We start from the raw sequence: 19,850 nt of genomic DNA, 5'->3' as shown, positions 1-19,850 counted from the left end.
CCACAGGAACTCTACCTGGGCCCCCACCTACGGGCACCATCCGGCCTGGGCAGCCTCCCACTCCTCCCCCCTCAGCTCTCTTCCTACAACGACACACTGGGGCCTTGAAATAACACATCTTTATTTACGCCATCATTTCCACATAATTTGCCTATGATTCATTTGTTGTCAAGAAGCATTAAAACCTCCAGCCCCAGCTCCCAGGCACCCACCAGTCCCTGCCCACTCCCTCCTGTGTCCACCACTCCTCTTCTCACCATCCTGCCCAGCTCTCACCCCTTTCTCCGCTTCCAGAACCCCTGGCATCCCCCAGTCTCAGCACTTTTTCCTCCACGAGGGCCCCCACCCCTAGCTCCTCCCTATTTGGCCTTTCTTGAGGGGTGGGAGGCTGCAAATGTCCCAGATCAAATGGCCCAGATGCATCCATCCACCTCCCCAACCCAGACCCTGGCCTGAGGGAGGCCTTGTTGGGAAGGCCTCTAGCCTTAGGACTCAGATGACCTCACTCAAGCAGGAAGCCTTGGAAAAGGGAAGAAGCTTCTTTCTGCCTAGAAGCGGGAAGCTGTGGAACCCCCAGCCCCAGAGGCAGCCCCTTCTGTGAGCCCCCCACCCCCTCACTTCCTCAGGCTGGATTTTCCTCATACCTCAAGGCTGGTCCCTGGGTCCCACCCCCTCACTCTGTTTCCTACAGGGTACAGGGGTATAGAGTTTCCATGTGTGTGAGTGTGTGTGTATGTAAGTGTGTGCACACGTGCGTGTATGCATGTGTGTGTTGGGGGGTAGGAAGATTTGTCTTCTCACACCCTCATTACCCAGTAAGGCTTTAAGGCTTGGGGGCCCCACCTCAGCCCTCCCCAGGGGGATCAGGTGAGTCAGGGAGCTACAAGGTGGGGGAGGCAGGAGAGGAAGAGGGCAGGGGGCGAGGAGGGGGCTGCTGGAAGCGGGTGGGGTGAAGGGAGCTGTGGTTGGTTATCTGATGTGAGGAGCCAGGTGTGCAGCTTCGGGGCTCTGGGGGTGGGGAAAGAGCACCCTGAGAGAGAGGCAGAAACTGCAGAAGCGGCTGGAGACACAGAGAGACAGAACAGCACTGAATCAAGAGGAAGACCGGGGAGATTTCGAGATCTCTCCCATCAGAGACTGGCTTTCCTCCTCGTGCTCCGGAAGCAGCCTGAGGGTGGGGGGCAGTGTCCTCCTGGCTGCCCCCATCCTTGGTCTCCAGCCCCCAGCCCCTGGGGCACGTGCCCCCCAGCTCCCCAGCTCTCAGGGAAGCAGCAGCTCCCCTCAACCCTCTCTGGCAGAGGTGGGGGTGGCCAGGGCATGTGTGGAGTGGGGCCGAGAGTCCAGCCTTATCCCTGAATCAGAGCAGTTGGAGACAGTTGAGGGTCTATAATCTCGGTCGGGGTTGGCGGGTGGAGGAGGCTTTGCAGGAGGAGATAATGGGGCTGAGCAGAGCCCTGGCCTGCAACAGGGTGCCCTGGGGCCAGGCGCCCCTCAACCAGCTCTCCCCCACCAGCTCCTCCTGCCTCAATGGCTCCACTGGAGACAGAAGCTGCCCTGTAGCACATGGAGCTGGGGAGGGAGCAGGGCTGTGAGCACACTGGAGGGCCAGCTTGATCCTTCACAAGAGGGGTCCACCTGTGCGTGCCAACTTCCACCTCCTCCAACCCTGACATGGGATGTGTGTATGTTGGGGGACGATGCTCCTCATAAGGAAGAGGATATGGGTTAGAGGAGAGGATCCCCAGATGGTGATGAAAATTACAATAATAAAGGCTAATGGTTATCAAGCCCTTACTACATGCTAGGCACAATTCTAAACACCGTAAACTAACTCGTTTAGTCCTCACAACACCTATGAAGTCAGCACCATTATTATCTTCACTCTACAGAAAGCGACAGAACAAGGGTAGATTGCCAGCAGTCCCACAGCTGGTTCAAGTCCTGCTCCCTTGATGCTGTGTCTGCTGTTTGTACCTGCCACCCTAGACGAGGTCCTGCCATGCACCATGCTACAAGCCTTCCTTCGTGTTATCTTCACAAAAACTCTATGTCCCCATTCATCGATGAGGAAACAAGGTCCAGAGAGCTCAAGTCATTTCCCCCAAGTTACACAGCTTGTAAGAGACACTATCAAGATTCAGGGTGACCTGATTTTAAAGTCCACACTCTTATTTACTACCTTGACTGCTTCCCTCAAGCCAGGAGTGGTGTGGAGACTGGGTGGGAGAGCCCCTGAGCCCCACCTGCCTTTGTGGCCCTCAGAGCCTAGCAGCGGGCTGGCCTGTGGTGGGAGGAGCTGTGGTAAGCCTTTGCTCAAAGAATGAACTAACAGCCAAGCGAACCAACGCTGAACGGTCATCTTCCAAGGCCACTGATATCCTGCCCACCAACAAGGTTCCCTCCCCTCCCATCCACGCCTCTACCACCTCAAGGCCTTCCTGTAAACACGGCAGGAGGCAGGGAGCCCCTTGGGGTGGGGTCCCTATCAGAGAGGAAGTGGGGCTGGCTTCTCTCCCATCCCCTTTATCACCTCTCCCCATCCCCGCTTTATCACCCAGGGCTGCTCCACCATCCCCTCCCTGCCACTCAGCTCCCCTGAGCTCCAGGGTGGGAGAGGGGAAGAAATTTAAATCAGTGGAACTGGGGTGGGGGTCTGGGGGCAGCAGAGCAAACAGAAGGGACAGCAGGAAGGGGTTTCCCTGGACCTCGGAACCTGGGACTCACAGTCCTCCGTGCCCAGGCTGGGCTGGCCTTGGTGGCTGAGCTTTTTCTGATGGGCTGCTTGACCTACCCCGCCGTCCCGGTAGGCAAATGGAGAAACAGGAGCCAGGCGCAGACACAGCTGGGGCCCCTGCCCTCGCCTCGCCCTAGTCCCACACCAGCTCCACAGATGTTCACAGGTGTCCGTAGGATTTTTAAGTAGATGGGGTTGGGTCAGAGTGGCACAGGCCTTTTCAGATGCCCTGTAGGATTTTGGGTACAAGTGAAGAGCGCAGTGGGGAGGCCCCATTGAGGTAAATAAGGGCTGCCAGTCTGGGCTAGGTGTGCCTTCTCCACTCCCCACCAAGGTATGGAGGCCGAAGGAGAGTCCTGCCCACTGCCCGACGCCTTCCTCCTCTCAGCAACCAGTATCCAGGAGACTATGTCTTTCTTCCCTGAGTCCAGCTCAGACAGAACTTGCAAAACAATCCAGCTTGGAATTTGATACTTGATCCACCTCTTCCTGCATTCTCTATATCGGATATCCCTGGATCCCTGATCCTTGGCTCAGATCTGGTCTAATTCTATAAAATCTGTTCAGACTTGGCGAGAGACTGTCAGGTCCTGAGGAGAGAGGGGTTGTGGAAGCATTGACAAGCTCCCCAAATTCCTGCAGATGCCTGGGTCTTTCCAACTCCTCCCTTCTCCTGTGACTCAATCTCTCATTACCCACCCCCTTCCCTGGCTCCCGAGGAGGTCTTGAACAACTGAACGCAAGGGTTTCTGGTCAGTGAGCTAATGTCCACCCACAGGAGGGCATCGTCTTAGCTCTGTCTCAGCCAACCCAGTACGTGGTCTGCAGACCCAAGTTTTGGAAGATGCAAGGCCGGGAGGGATGGTCAGAAGATTGGATGACAAAATGAGGATTCAAAAGTTTTGGGCAGGCTAAGATGTGGGAGAAATCAGATCAGATAAATATGAATGGGCATAAATGCTAAGATCTACATTTGGTCCACATAACAAACTGTCCACGTACAGAATGAGGGCCATGTGGTAGATGACTTAGGGAGAGGTCGTTAGCACGTGGGTTCTGAAGCCACAGGGACTTAACTTCTCAGTTTCCAAAGTTCAAGGGAAGGTGTTCAAATTTGCATAAGTCTGTTTGCATTTCATTTTCTAGCAGGGACCCAAGCAGAACTTTTTTAACTTGACATCTATTGTGAAGATCAGATCTTCTAGATGCTGACAGAGGTGGGTAGCACATGGCCCCGTATTCATTCATTCCTCAGTTATTCGGCTATATTTATGGAATCTCTCCTTTGTTCCAGTTTGGTAGGGAGCCCCAAAGGCAAAACAGAAATTTAAAACACACTACAATGCACTCTTCATTCTACAATAGAGTGGGTGCACAATTCTACCCAGAAGAGGCAAGTAGGGAGCAAGCATGGAGAAGTTCACAGAAATATTTGTACAAGACCTGAAGCTGAGCTGGAAACTAAAGGAGCTGAAGGAGCTTGCCCAGTTGAAAAAAAGAGCAGCAAGGGACGGACGTAACAGGCCAGGGAAACAACACGTGGAAAGGTACTGTATGAGTCTCACAGTGTAGTCTGGGGACACCTGTGGGTCCCTAAGCCCCAGCTGGAGGCTCTGCATGGTCAGAACTACTTTCATAATAATAGTAAGACATTATTTCTCTTTTTTACTCTCATTCTCTCACTTGTGTACAGAGGAGTTTTCCAGAGGTTCCGTGACGTGTGGTATCCTAACAGATGGGATGCAGAACCAGATTTGAGAATCTAGTTGCCTTCTATTCAGCCAGACATTAAAGAGACTTGCAAAACTGTAAAACAATACCCTTTTGTCACTAAATTTGTTTTGCTTTGGAAAAAGGTTATTTTTAATAAAAATTGTGTTATGCTAACATAACAGATTCATTATTGTTATTTAAAAAAATTTCATAAATATTTTTTAAATTTCTCAACTTACATGTCTAACGTGGTAAATATTGATGGCTGTAACCCAGATAAACAAAAGCTCTTTGGGGGGCCTTAATTTTAATAGCGTAAAGGGGTCTTAAGACCAAATGTTTGAGAACTGCTGGTGTGGAGGCCGGCCACCGAGGCACGCGGGCAGAGAGCTGCAAGTGGTTGGATGCGGCAGTGGCTTGAGTTGCAACGGCTGGACAGTGACACGTGACCCTTGAGAGGCAGGCCGGCCGGATCACCGGGGGCTTTGTAGGTCGCCAAAGGAGCAGGAGTCCAGGAAACGCTGGAGTGGACGAGTGAGAAACGATGACACAACAAAACATAGAGCAAACCTGATTCTCAAAGCTCATGTTGATTCCCCTTTCTCTGGGCATAACCCTTCCTCCCAGAGAAGACCGACGTTCATTTTGGGTCTGTAATATGCGTGCAGTGAAGTCGGGATGGCGGTGGTCACCGTGGGGAGTGAAGCTGGCAAAGAAAGACCACAATTGAAAGAAGCTGGCGACAGTATTAACTCGAGTGCCAGGTGTTTCAGATTTCAGGGCCCACCTTCCTATCTCTTTCCCACACTTGTCTCTCCAGCGGGCTGTTTCAGTTGAGGCCGGTTTGGCTTATTAAGTTGCACACCTGCCCCCTGGTGGCCAGATGGCACAATGACGCCTTCCCGCAGCTCAGGTAGATGCTCATGGAGCAGGATCTCAGAGCTCCGGAGGCTGAGATCCAGAGGAGGGGCCAAAGACATCCATCTGGGGCCAGTCCAGAGATCCCAGCAAAAACCAGTGGTCAGTGGATGGGAGCAATGTCAACTCCAGATGAAAACTTATTGGACCATCCCTCCACTGTGCAACCTAATAAGGATGCTAGCCAACATTTATGAGTCATGAGTTATGCCCAGGTACTTCGATAAGCGCTTAATGCAGATTATATCACATCACAAACCTAGAAGTGGGTACTATTATTGTTCACATTGTATAGATGAAGATTCTGAGCTTCAAAAACATTAAGTAACTTGCCCAAGATCACACAGGTAGCAAGTGGCAAAGCCAGGAGAGGGACCCAGCAGTTTCTGCCACTAAGTGTTCCACTTTGTGGCTTCTGTCTGGGCTGCTGGGTGATGGTCTGTTTGTAGGTCTGTCTTCTCCCACTGGACTCTGCCTTTCTTGGGGGCAGTGACTATCTTATTCATGGCTCTGTCCCCAGCACTGAGATCAGGGCTGTGTCTGTGCTTGGAAACATTGGAAGGACTGCACCGCCACGCTGGACCTCAGAGGGAACCTGAGGCCAGCATGGAAGGTGCTCAGAGGCCCTGGCCACATGAGCTCAGCCTCGGGGGGCCCTTGGTTAAAGGTGAGTGTTAGATTCTCCCCTGGCTATGACTCCAGAGATGGCCTGGAAAGCCAGAGAGCAGGTCCCTTATCTGTCCTGCTTGGTCGCTGGGACGAGGAAAGATAAACACCATCAGGTGCCTGCAGTAGCAGGGACTCAGGGCCTGGCTGGATCTCAGCCGCCTTCACAAAGCTAGGAGGAGATGGGAAGAGACAGAGGCAGAGCAGGTACTGGCTCAAACCTGTCCCAGGAGGGCAGTAGCACCACCTAGTGGTGAAGCTCAGGATGATTTAGGGAAAAACCACCAGATAGTCCAGAGCTTGGGAGAGGCTGGAAACACCCTCCTCTGGAGGGAGCTCCAGGGACTGTGCTATCTCCCTCCATCCCTAGAGCCAAAGAGAAGACTTGGAAGCCTTCCAGCCCCTCCCCAAGGCAGAGCAGCCTACTCTGAAAGGACCACCTGGTTGTACAAAATGTGATGAACCCCCCCACCCCCAACCACTGCCCCAGTCCTACTGGCCCTTGGCTGAAAAGAGCCCCCTAACTTAAGGTCATGCCAAGGTCACACTCTCTTCCTGGAACAGCCTACATCCAATGACTAGCTGATGCAGCAACATAAAAGCCAGCTCCCTCCCTTCAACTTGGGGCCATCTGAAGGGCCATCCCAGTTTTAGAATTCCCTTTAAGGGTTGGTCAAGGCCTCTGTTGAGACTGCATTGCAGCCCAACTGCTCCCTCTACCTGATCCAACCTCCTTCCCTGCCAGCAGAGCTGGTGACCCGGAGACCTCTCCCCAGTAAACCGGTGCCACTTCAATCTACATTTCAGAGTCGGCTTCCCCGGAACCCGACTTGCAATCCATCTCGTATATTGCATATGACAGAGATTCAGAGCAGCTGTCTGGAGCAGTGACGGCCCCCTCTAAATCCATTCCCCTGCCCGCCAGCCACTGCTCCACATCCTGCTGTGCTTCCTGGTCACTTGGAGCACAGACTCCTCTGTGAGCCTCACAGCCTTCTTGCCTACAATGAGTAGTAGGCACCGATAGCACGTTGGCATGATGAGGCATCGCCTTGGCTATGCTAGGAGTGCCAGATGCCACTCATCACCTTGTCCCCTGCAGGGCCATGGGACAGACAGACACCACACTGCATAGACAGCCTCCAAGGGCTTCAAGGAGCCCCAGCAGAAGCTAGAGACACTGACCTGAAGGCTCTGGCCACTCTGGACAGCCCTGTTCGCTTGCCCCCAGGGCTGAAGGAATCAATATTTCCCGGAACACCACTGACCTATTTATGCCACGTGAAGCTCTGAACCTACACCCCATGGCCTGTGAGATGTTTTACCTTTATGTCCCTTTGGCGGAGCCGACCTGTTCACAGCAGTCCGGGTGCAGCATTGCTTGATGTAAAGGGAGGATATTCCCTGATCGGAAATGTCAAATAATTTAGTGGCTTTCTGCCCAACAGATCAACAGAAGCACATCATCTGCAGTTGGTACCAGCTAAGAACGCACTGCGTAGACAAGCGTTGTCCAATAGATCTTTCTGCGATGATGGAAATATTCTGAATCTGCACTGTCCATTCCCGTAGCCCTGGGGCTGTTGAGCACTGGAAATGTGGCTAGTGCAACCAAAGAGCTAAATGTTTACTTTTAATGAATTTTGATTTAAATACTCACATGTGGCTACCTTATTGAACAGCACAGGTGTAGAACCAGAGTTTAGAATCTGAAAACTTAAAATCACTTTATCCTAACCAGAAGGTCTTTCTGGGGTGCATTCCTCTCAGTTTACCCAGAAAAGTTTATTGTAACACACAGCCTTGGAGATTCTGTGTTCCTCTAGATCATCCATAAGATGCTAAGATTCTCCTAACAGTTTCCAAGAACTTCATCTTCACATGTCTCTAGCCAGAGGCATGCCCATCTATGCACTGTTGGTTTCCTTACTCTAAGCCCACTCATTTTTCATGACAAAATAGCCCTCAGGCTCTATCTCAAATTCTCCTACTCCCATCCCATCCCACAGTGATACCTTTTGGCCTTTGGTTTGAAATCTTTCAGATACCTCTGAAAAATTAAAGTAAATCTCACACAGGTTCCTAGGCCCACTTTTCCTAAATAAATACATTGGTTGGGCATAATTCTCATTTACAGATCACAATGCTGTGTCTCTGGTTGTTTACTTTGCCTGCTGTGTTTAGCGATGCTGACCTTTATCATAAACCTCACTTCCTCGGGAAACGGAGGGGAGTGCATTAGCTCTCTGGGTCCCTTGGGAGTCCTGTTTATACATAGGTGTCATTTTTAGTTCTCCAAGTCACTAGCACAGCATTTCGAATATAAGACACACATAACAGTTGCCTGGGCTTCATTCTTGAGCTTGTCAGGTAAGAGCCACCCTTGATGGGACATAACACATGTGACTGAATACTTCCTGAGAGTTGAGCACTGTTTAATCCAGCACCTCCAATTTCCCCATCTCAGGGCCTCCTTCAGGAACAGGAACCTCCCATACGTCCTCATTAGTAGAGAGCTGGCAGGACTGTCTCTCATGTGTCAGGCCCCTCAACTCAGTGGGAGGCAGCATAGCGCAGCAGTCAATTAGCGGCTTCTGGAACCAGCTGCCAAGTGTTCAGATCCCACCTCTGTCACTTACCACCAGCGTGGCTTTGGGCAAGTTATCCCAAATGGGGATCAAATGGGGGTTATCAAATGGGGGTAGTAGCAGTCCATCTCCCCTCGGGTCCTTATAAGGATAAAGCAAGTTGGTTTGCATAAAGCGTTTATTTACAGCAGGACTTGCCACAAACTAAGCGCTGTGCAAGTATAAGCCATTTTTATAACCACAAGCAAAGCTTTCTGCACTGGTTTTTTGGGCAAATTTCTGGCAATTTTTTTTCCTCTTTGGAAACCACTTAGGAGGCACTCTGTACAGCCCTCTGCTGCTGCTTTAGTCCCAGCTTTCCAGCCTTCTCTGTGGGCCTCACTCGGATTCTCCGACTTGCTTCCAGTCAGCCAGCAGGATTTTCCTATGTCCTGGAATCTGGTTTGCTTGGCATTTCGGTGCACATTTTCCCAGGTTTCCAATAATATACTTTAAGAGTTTTAGATTTGTAAATGTCTACCTCCACATTCTCTCATTCTAGAATAGAACAGATGACAAGGTTTTCTCCCAATTCAGCCCTGTGAAGTCTCATTTTTCCTCTTCTCTTCCCCCCCAGCTCCGCGACTTCCCTGGGGAGTGGGCTGGGTTGTTGTGGACCCCAGGGCAGAGTGACTGGTGTTCTCTGTGTGTCCTGAGGAGGAGGCAGCACCAGAGGGAGAGCTGGGAAGGTGGAGACATTACAAAGACAAATGCACTTTATTGATAAGGCAACAGCATGACACAGGGCTGAGGCAGAGACCCCATCCGACCAGGACCACGTTGGGGGTGGGGGTCCGATTCACATTGAGATGTGGCTGAGGTGTCCCTCCTCCTCCTGATGCATCAGCGGGGTGAGAATCCAGGGAAGGAAGGCGGGGTCCCGGATCTACACTGGTTCTGTCTAAAATCCAGAGCTTCCGCCAAGGGACCAAGTCAGGCCCCTGGGGAATGGGAAATGGGGTCGGAGCTCAAGTGTGGTCTAGTGAACCGCACACTGAATCCAAGTCCAAAGTCTGGGTCCGGTCGTGGCGTCACTTCTAACTAGTTCTATGGGCTTGAGTGTGTCACGCCCTCCTCTCAGGGTCAGTTTTCTTTAACAAGGGGGTTGAACTAGTTTAGCGATTTTTCAAGCCTTTTCTCCCACTGAATAGCAAGCTGGACCAACATATTCTGCAGCTAAAATCAAATAACAAAGGTCTGTCCCTAATTTATAAAATAACAACAACAAGAATGAATGTATAGAATTTTCACCATGTAAGTTTTTCCCTCCCTAAATATCTCTTCATCAGTGGTCCCTACCACCCACTATATTCGAACGTAGTACAAAATGGAGTCTGATTCTGGAAATAACTCATGCTCAATAAACGTAAGATTCAGCCATAAGGATGGTATTCTGCACTAAGGACCATGGCTGTTAGGTGTTTCTCCACCTGAAGAAACACTGGGCCAGGTGGGCTTTGCAGTGCTACGTCGGATTGCTCTGGGGGTTTCCAGGGAACAGCAGACGCAGGTGGAGCGGGCATCCTACGGACATTAACTCCCTCCTGTTGAGACATCAAATGCAATGTGTTCCCCAAACTCAAGCAACAATCTGAAAGACCTCTATGCCTCCTGGAAGAACCCCCTCTGTGCTGGTCCCACACACCTACGACTCACTCACTCACCAAGGATCCCCACCCCCAAGTAAACAGACGAGATTTCCCACCTCCTGGACTGGTCTGAGTTCGCAGTTATGGACCCTCCACCCCTGCCCTGCCCCACAGGCCCCTTCTGACTTTGGGGTTGTAGAGTGAGAATAAGAAGGGAACCAGCCCCACATGGCTCCACCCCTAGATGCTCTCTCTGACTAGACACCAGAGGCCAATCTCCTCCCTCCACCCACACTGTGAGGGGCTGGCGCACTAGCTCCTGCTTCTCCCTGGGGACCAGCAGTCTTGGAACCACACCTGGGTGGACAGGGGGAGCATGACTTGGCTGTTGGGTCTGGAAGTTCTTCTCTTCCCTCCCACCCTGCCAGGTGGAGAAGACGTGGCCCCTGCTGGTAAGCAGAGCGGGCACTGCTTCTCCACACTGTGGGGTGCTTGGGATAGTGGGCCGATCTCTGGATTACCCTTGGCCATCCCAGGGCGAGGCCACACCAGTGACTGCGGCCGCCGGGCGAGGCTCTGGAGCCTGCGGCAGGTCCTCTCTCTCTGGGGTGGGAGATAAGGAGCTGGCAGGGTGAGAATGAGGATGGTGCCTGATGCTTCTCTGCAACCTGGACGCAACTCAGTCCTGCCACATGGGTGGTCGGAAGGAGAGCTCCCACTTCAATCAACCCCTTAGATCCAGGCAGAGGAGCCCTGGGCTTGGTGACAGGGACAGCTATGGCCACCACCCACTACTCTTCTGTGAGGCTTAGCTTGTCTGTCCCCCACCACCTGGGCCCTGCTTTCTTCCCTCCTTGGGCCTCTCAGCAGGTGGGTTCTGGGCCAGTGGCCCCAGGCATGGGGAGAAAGCCCACCTTACCATAGCTACTTCCAAGGAGAATGCTACTATGGCAATGGGATAAAGTGGGCACTGAGGGGTTAGGCAAGTGCCTTTTGGCCAGCAGAGGTGGGTGAGGGGGAGTTGTGACCTTAGTCATCTTGTTTTTGTCCATCCTTGGCAGTGAGTGTCCTAGACAGGTCTGGGATGGGGAAGCAGAAGGAGAAGGCCCCATTGTGGCAAGCTGCCCTGGGACAGAACAGCACAGAGTGGTGGCAGGATGAAGTGGGGGTGGGGTGGGGTTGTGGCCAGTTATTTTTCATGGGTGGGGATGGGGGGAGATCCTCCCCAGGCTCTGGACAGGTGGGCCTGGAGCAGGGGGAGGTCTGGGTTTCTCTGTCCCTGAGGAATGGGTGTGTTTCTCCTGCTTGCCTGTTCCCTCAGCACCAGCCAGCAGCCACTTCTAGAGTGATGGGGGCATCCCCAGGCGAGGCCCTGCCTTCAGCCTCTGCCCTCTGCCCCTTGCCCCCACTTGAGATTCTTGGTCAAATAAACAGCAACTCTTCATGACTGGGGTCTTGAGGGACTGGGGGCAGCCTGTGGCCTGCAGGAAAGGGGGACCTGGTGTTAGGTTGGGCAGGAGAGAGGATGGGCCAGGCAAGGAGGGGAGGATGGAGAGGAGGGACTGAACTCCAGAGGGGGCAGGAAGGCCTGCTAGGCAGCAGCCAGCCCCAGGCCCCAGCACACGGCCCCGGAGGAGCAGCCCCACCCAGGCGCCACCACAGGCTGCCCTGGTCAGGAGATTTCGTTGCCAAACACCTCGAGCACGAGGGGCGTGAGCTTCATGCTGCTCTCAGGCTGGAAGGAAAGGCAGCGGTACTGCTTGGAGTGCTCCTCGTTGAGGCTGCGCAGGTCGGCCAGCTTCTGGATCATCTTGGCGTAGAGCTGGTGGCTGCCCGGGGGTGGGTGGCGGCAGCGGATGTAGGTCTGCAGTGTGTTGGACAGGCGGTCCTGGATGGCCTCAATCAGTGCGGGGTCCTGCACCCCAGGACGGTCTGTGGGCACAGGGAGGTGGGCAGAGGAGGCACAGGAGCTCTGAGCTGGGTCCCTTACTGTTCAATCTCCCCACCACCCTTGGCCCACACACAGACACCCAACCTCAGCATCCTCCTATATGACTGCTGACCTATAACATCACAGTCCTCCCTAAAGCCCCTCAACAACTTCCCATTGCATTTAGGATCAAGCCCCATGTCCATTTGTGGGCCCACCTTACCTCTCTCCCTCTGTCTCTATGCTCCATCTTTCCAGCAATATCCTGATGCGCCATGCTCTCTAGTCTCCACGCTTCTCATTTGTGTTCCCTCTGCCTGGAACTCAGCTCTTTTATCTTTGCCTGACTTACTGATCCTTCAGGTAACAGCTTAAAAGACCTTCCTCAAGATGGCCATTCCTGATGAGCCCCTACTTCCTTGTCCAAGACTACAATCAGATTCCCTCCTTCTATTATACCCTGCTAAAGTATCACGTACTTCTATAACTCCCTCCACATTAGGAATTAGTTGTTAAATAGTATTTGTTTAAGGTCTCCTCCTACACGTCACGGGAGAGAAGTCTGTGTCCTGTTTGCTGCTGAATCCCTATGCCTAACACAGTGCCTGGTACCCAGTAGGTGCTCAATAAATCCTTGCTGAGCGTATGAATGAATGAATAAGGAATGCTGGCTGGGCAAAGGGAGGGAAGCCCATGTTCATTCCTTAGGCCCCCAGCCCAGGATAGCATCCCTGGTCAGAGGCCACTTCCTTGTTCCCTGAACACAGGCCAAGCTGAGGCAGGGCTGCCCGCTTTGGTCCTCAGCACTAGTACAAGATCCTCAGGACCACAATAACCTCCTCCTTAGCCTCCCTCTCTCTTCCCACCCCAAACAGGCAGAAGAGCTCAAAGGTTACAGCACACTGCCTCCAAAATCTGTCAGGGGAACTGTCTATGCAGAACAATCCACAGGCCCCAGGGTTTTGTACCCTGCCCCCAGAGGACCTCAGGAAAGTTTAGTCCAGTGCACACAAGAGCAGAGCCTGAGTAATGGGAACATCCAGGCCTGTCTGTGGCCTGAGAAACCCCATCTATCCAGTTCCTCAGAATCACACCTATGAATCACCCACAATCTCTCTAGAGCAAGGCCAAGGGCAGTGAGTGACCTTTCATCATGTACACACCATATGGGCTGTGCAAACCCAGCAAAGTGGGTATTTCCTGTCTGTTTCTCCTTGCTCACCTCTCCCTCCAGACTGCTCTGCTGGCCCTCAGCAAGGCTTCCTCCTTCATACTCTCCATGTCTCAGATCCCTGAGTTCCTCACTGCTAGGCTCCATACCTGGCGAGACGATGCAGATGGCCATAAGCAGGACATGCTCCTCCTCATGCAAGTTCAGCTTCTTCAGCCCCATCTGGAACTTGATGAGGGGCTCAATCAGCTCCAGGCTATGTCCGGCTATGAGAGAGAATGGCCAGATGCTGTGGGCAGAACTGAGGAGCCACCCACCCCACCTCACCCTGCATCCCACTCCAACTGGTCCTGACCCTCACCCTTCTCTCTCTGTTGCTACCTCATCCCCTCTGATGTGCTTTATTGGGGCCTATGATCCCAAAAAGGTGGAACCAGAGTCTGGGAGCTAGAGAGGATGGTGGCGGAGCCCAGACTCACCTTGGGTCACATCACTGACACTGTACTTGTAGTCCTGGCTGCCACAGGTCCAGGACATGTCGTCCATGGTGAAAGACTGGTTGGAGCGCAACATGATGACCTCAATGGCACTTGACTTCAGCAGCACGATCTGGTCATCAGAGGTGAGGTCTCTGTTGGGGAGGGTAGGGGTTTTGGGGTCAGGTTACTGGTCAAGACCTTCAAGTAATGCAAATCAGCGTAGTGTTTTGACAGGTATACACCTGCCAGGTGACCAGCATGTGCCCTGGGTCTTCCATTGAGGAGTCTGCAGCCTAGTTGGAAAGGACAAGACTGATTGTTTCTTGAGGGAGAACAACTCAAGACTGTGATTATGAGCCAAGGAAAGACAAGGAAGACAAAGAAAAGGAAAGAAAGTCCTAAGACAAGGATAACCCAGTGACTTGCCAGGATCTCCCAGGCCTAAGCAGCCAGAGCTATTAGGGACAGGAAGATAGAGCCTGAGGAAGCTCCCAGGGTTATGGAATGAATATGGTGGTCTATAAAAGGTATGGCCAGAGTCATTTTCAACAACTCCCATGCTTTCTCCCCCCCCCCCCACCTCTCCTCCAGTCCTTCCCAGTACTAAAGCTCAGCCAACTCTTTCTCCAGGACACCTCTGATCCCTTGACCTCATTCCCACTCCTACCAGGACTGCTCTGGTTCAGAGCTCCACTGTCCTTTTCAGCTTCTCCCTCTAGAATCCTGGAGTCAAGTCTTTTGGGTCTCTCATTCATTTTCTTACTGCTGCTACAGGGAAGTGTCACTCCTGTGCTCAGAAATCCTCCTGATTATCAGACATCCAGGATCAAGCCTGTACTCTATAACTTGGTTCCAATCTGTCTTTCCAGCCCTGCTTCCCATCGCAAACTCCACCAACCCTCCATTCTAGCATCGTTGGACTAGTCCACAGTCAGATGCTGTGTGTTCTCTTGCCTTTGAGCATGCAACAGCTGCAGCTAAGAATGCCATTCTTCTTCTGTTCCATCTTGTCTTTCTGGTCCTGAATCCGGTGAGGTGTCCCTTGGAGCCCCACCCCCACCCCCTGATTCTCTTTAGCAGAACTGGAGCCATTCTAAGACCCACTGCACATTGCTATTTTGCCCTTTCCCCTTCAGCTCTGGTCTTTATATGCTTGTCTCTGGCTCTTAACTGTAAGCTACTTGAGGACCAGCACCACTTCTTAATTACCTTAGTGTGTCCCCCACACTGATCACTGAGCCCTGAGCACAACAAGAGGGTCAATAAATACATGCTGATGAGTCAAGAGGCCAATGACTAGTTCCACTACTTTGAGTCACAAGCTGGGCTTATGCAAACAATGACAAGGAAAAAGCAGGGCCCACAGATCAACTTGCTTCTGGTTTTTCTTTCCTTCTCTTCCTGACTGTGTATTTCCACCTGGATATCTTGTAGATAGGCTATCATCCTTTCTGTGGCTGCACTTCGGTTTGTAAAAGGATGGGAAGTGGATGTCAACTGATGAGAGTTCTGTGTCAAAGGTGATAGATGATGGAGAAGGAAAAGGCTGGCATGATTAGGATGGCCAGCAAAAGGTCTGCAATGAAAAAAAACATCACAAAGTGTTAGAGTTGGAAGGGTCTTCTTTAGAGGCTATGTGGACGATTCCTTCTTCAGTATTCCTGACAGATGGCTCTCACACTACCTCTGCAGGATTGTCCCAGTGCCAAGGAGCTCACGGCCTCTGGATACAGCCATGAGGTTGTTGGCTCTTGAGTTAAGAGCCTCTTCTATTGAGCTACAACCCACACTAAGCCACACTCACCCACTACTTGTAGTTCTGTCCTCTCAAGGAACACAGAACCAGACTTCTCCATTAGCCATGGGACATCCCTTTAACTGTTTAAAGAAAGCTATTATGTGCCCTTTGTGTCTTCTCCAGGATAGAGAGCCCTAACGACACTGTGTCTTGATGTCTCACCATCCTTGTCACTTTTCTCTAAATGCTCAATCCACATTCAAAAAAAAAACTAACACCACCCTCATTTGGGTTTTAACTCACTATACAAATAAAACATGTCCATTATTGAATCTTTGGAAAATACAGAAAAAATATAAAAGCAAATTAAAATTAGTCATACCCACAATTAACATTTTGGTATATTTCCTGCCTATCTTTTTTCTATGCAAATCTCTCTCTTTTTTTTTTTTGGTGAGGAAGATTGGCCCTGAGCTAACATCTGTTGCCAATCTTCCTCTTGTTGCTTGAGGAAGATTGCCACTGATCTAACGTCTTTGCCAATCTTCCTCTATTTTGTATGTGGGACGCCGCCAGAGCATGGCTTGATGATCGGTGCGTAGGTCCGTGCCCAGGATCCGAACTGGCAAACCTCGGGTGGAAAGTGTGAACTTAGCCATTACGCCACCAGGCTGGCACCTCTCTTTTTTTTTTTTTAACCTACTTGAGTTCATACTAATTCTATGTCCCACTTCCTACATCACTAAAATTTCTTTAGCCCAGTTCACAGTGGGCTGTCTAATGTTACACCATTTCAACATACCATAAGTTATTTAATCAGACTCCCATTCACCTATTTTTGGACATTTTGGTTGCTTCTAATTTTTGCTATTATAAGTAGTTCTGTGAGGAATATCTTTGTACATAACCCTTTGTTCAAGGGCCCACTCAAAATGGATGGCCAGAAGAGAACAACATCCACAGATGCTTGGCCAGAGAGATTTCAGGGGGACCACTGCCTATTGTGATCCAGACATGCTACTTCTATGAAAGCAAACCTAGAACGACCTCAAATCACCACCCCTAGCCTGGAAATACAGGGACTTTCTAAGTGCAGCTCACAGCCAAAACTGGGATGGTGGTGGGTGGGGGAAGAGATGGAGATAAAGGTGAAACCAGTAAGAGAGCTGTTGCTGCTGTGATAGGCACCAGCTCGGGCTCTGTTCCTCCTCCCTGGACCTGGGTAATATTTATACCCTGATCAGTTTTTACACCTGCAGCCGCTTCTGGGCACTTGCCATGTACTCTGGAAATGTGTTGCTGTCTCATCTTCCCACCCCCAGGCAGAGGCGAGCCCCTCCCCACCTGCATTCCCACGGTACCTCTAGCAAGCCTCTCTTAGCCTCTTATCTTGTTGGCAGCAATTGTTTACATGTCTATCTCTTCCATCAGACACTGAACCCCTGGAGGCCAGAGACTGCGTCCTAGTCAACTTTGATCCCTCACAGTTTGCTGTTTGTTGGATGGATGAACGAGGGACTAGAGAGGGAAGGGCAGAGGGCAAGGGAAGCCTTGGGACCCCCAGGCCTTTGACCCTGGAAGGAGCCCCTGGGAATGGAAATGGCAATGAGGTTGAAAGCATTTAAGCCCATTGGGCTGGGCTCCTGCCGATCTGGCCTCTCGCTTGGAACTCTGTCTCTTGGCAGTGAAACCCTGGGGTCCTTGGTTCTCAGAGGCAAGATTGCTCCTGGCCATTTAGATACTGCTCCTGACACCACTTCCTCCACGCATTTCTTTTGCAGCGCTGAGGGAGTGAGATTTGTGGGGCTCAGACTGAGAGGCTGATGCAGGGGAGGTGGGAGGTGGGAGGCGGGAGCAGGGCTGTGGCCACACCGTGGTGCACAGTTCACACCCAGTACAGCCCATCCAGTCCTGCCCCACTTTGGTCCCCTGCCTGCACTGGAGTCTCAACCTGTCCCCAGCACACTTACCCACACAGAAGTCTCATCCTGCCCTCCCCACACCCTCCACCCCTGCCTACAGGCAGCAAGATCAAAGCTACCGGGGACAAAGCCACTGCTCTTTCACTTCTTGGAAAAACAGAACCCCTAAGTGCAGAAACCGGCAGAACCAGAGAGCCGTTGCACTGGCCCGCCCGCCTGGGGTCCCGCTGGAGCCTGGGCTCCGGCCCCAGGCCAGGCTCAGCATCACCTCCGTCTGGCCATAGAAAGTATCCACATCAGAGTCCCCCCAAGAGCTCTTGCTAAAGCCTGCTCTATTTTTATTGGAAAACATTCCACTTGTGGACTTCTCGAGTCAGGCTGAAAAGAGAGAAGCCAGCCTAAGCATCTTCAGGATCAGTTTAACCGGTTTTGCATCAGTAGCTGGGCCGCTCTAGTACCTGCTCACATACTCCTCACTCTGGCCATGACTAGAGAGCTAGACTAAGGAAGTCTGGAAAATGAGGCTTGAAAGGGGAAGGAAGAGGGTAGTCACCGGGGAGAGAAATTGAGAGGCAGGTGGTGCTATTTGTGTCAGGGTATATGTGGTGAGGGTAAGGGATGGGCCCAAGGGCATGGGAGAAAAATGGGGGCTCAGGTTACTTAGTGGAGGGGGCTGTATTGGGGTAATCTAGTTAAATGAGTAACTTTCTTTTTTAGGACAGTTTTCCCATGTGTGTAATCCGCAACCACTTAGAAGCACCAAACCCTAGCATCTGGACAGGCTTCGGGGGCCCTCTCATCCAACCCCTCACTGGGCAAGGAAGGATTAACCCTGGGTAGTTGAGGCCTGCTCCCTGGAATCAGGATGGGAGCCAGGTGCTACAGTGTGTCCATCGGCACCTTGAAGTGCTTTTTCTCTAGCTGTTTACACAAAACAAGACTTTGGAACACATGGAGTTTGAAAACAGTAATGTGAAGAGTGGAGGAGGGAATTGGAACTTGAGCGAAGTGGAATCTGTTGTCAGTTCCAAGGCAAGGCTCTGGAGGGTAAATCCCAGGCCCATCGCGCTGCTGGTTCACAGGTGACACTCACTAGCTTGCTCCTGCCTGCCTGCCAGAGTGGTCCTGACTCCTTTTGCTACAATCAAAATGTGCAATGCGGTAAGAGTGTCTCAACGCCATTTGATATTTTTCTCTTTTTTACAATTTTCACATTAATTCCAGGGGAAGAGCCTTGGAGAATCCCTGGTATTTGGGTTGGTGAGAAGCATAAAATAACACAGAGCCAGCTGTCTCAGGCAAAAACAAACTGGGAAGTGCTGGGGTTAGCTCTGTGAATTACCATCAGCTAGCAGGCAATGTGGTAATTTAGACAGTAACTGATGGCTTCCCTAAACAGTAGAAAGATTCATGAAAGAATAAATGGCACCTCATATTAGTTTCCATCCAGAGCTGGCCAATCTCAAATCATTTTTCAGCTCCCAGTATTCTAGCCCTGAATCTAAGCATCAGTATGTAGGAAACATTTTGCCCCTTTGGCTACAACTGCGATGCTTGGTACTACCTGAAATGATGATGATAATGCTTAATATTGATTTATTTTTTTCTGTCTCTCAACCACATTGTGTATTTCATGACAATATTCCAAATGAGCTTTTAGAATGAATGAAGATAAAAATATACATAAATATAGATATAACTACCTCCCAACATATCCACTAAAAGCATCAACATTCTATCTTTTTAAGAATACTTAACACTGCATGACTATTTAAATGTAAGTATTATACATGCCATTATTACCAAAAGAATAAAACATTTGAATGAATGAATGAAATTTGTGTGAATGAATCCATAATGGAGGATCTCTACTCCAGTAAAATTCCTTATGCTTATCAATTTGGGCAAAAGGTTCTCATTATGGTTAAGAAATGGCTCTGGGTGAAGGGCAAATTGGATAAAGGATGCTCAGGTCACATATGCCAGTAAATCTGTCTCCCTCTGGGATTCCAAAATTACTTCACAAGTCTTCATGCCTAATCTTTTCTCCTCTCTATCACTTCATCCTGGTTTCAGAATTGGGTGTGGAGGATTAATGAAGGTTTAATTTAAAGGGATAATACTAAGATTAGACCCAAGCCAACTAGAGTGGACACAGTGGTGAACTAAGATTTCTAGACCTGGCTCTGACACAACGGTTCCAACACTAGAAATCCTGTTATTGGCCATTGAACCTCTTTGGGCTTCCATTCCATCATCCAAAGGGAATGGATAGCTCTCCACTGCTGGCCTGCCAAGTAATGCTGGATGGGCTACACGTCCTAAAATACAGATTCCTAGGCCTAGCCCAGAAATTCTGATTT

The 19,850-nt window shown here is 50.9% G+C and overlaps 1 protein-coding gene across 1 annotated transcript in view; it reads right to left on the bottom strand.

The window, feature by feature from the left end:
* Positions 1-8,774: 8,774 nt before the first annotated feature.
* VDR (vitamin D receptor) overlaps positions 8,775-19,850 on the bottom strand; it is a 55,095-nt gene continuing 44,019 nt past the window's right edge. Inside the window, exons 8-10 of the mRNA XM_087442491.1 lie at positions 13,828-13,979; positions 13,498-13,614; positions 8,775-12,179 (exon numbers count right to left, since the gene is read on the bottom strand). Of these exons, the coding sequence (XP_087298617.1) occupies positions 11,920-12,179; positions 13,498-13,614; positions 13,828-13,979 (529 nt within the window). The 3' untranslated portion in view covers positions 8,775-11,919. The remainder of the gene's footprint in view (positions 12,180-13,497; positions 13,615-13,827; positions 13,980-19,850) is intronic.

The sequence above is a fragment of the Ceratotherium simum genome, chromosome 17 (genome assembly GCF_057802395.1).
Source record: "Ceratotherium simum simum isolate JZ-2026a chromosome 17, ASM5780239v1, whole genome shotgun sequence".
Taxonomy (NCBI): domain Eukaryota; kingdom Metazoa; phylum Chordata; class Mammalia; order Perissodactyla; family Rhinocerotidae; genus Ceratotherium; species Ceratotherium simum.
Note: the sequence above shows the minus strand (reverse complement) of the source record. Positions and strands in the feature narration are given on the sequence as shown.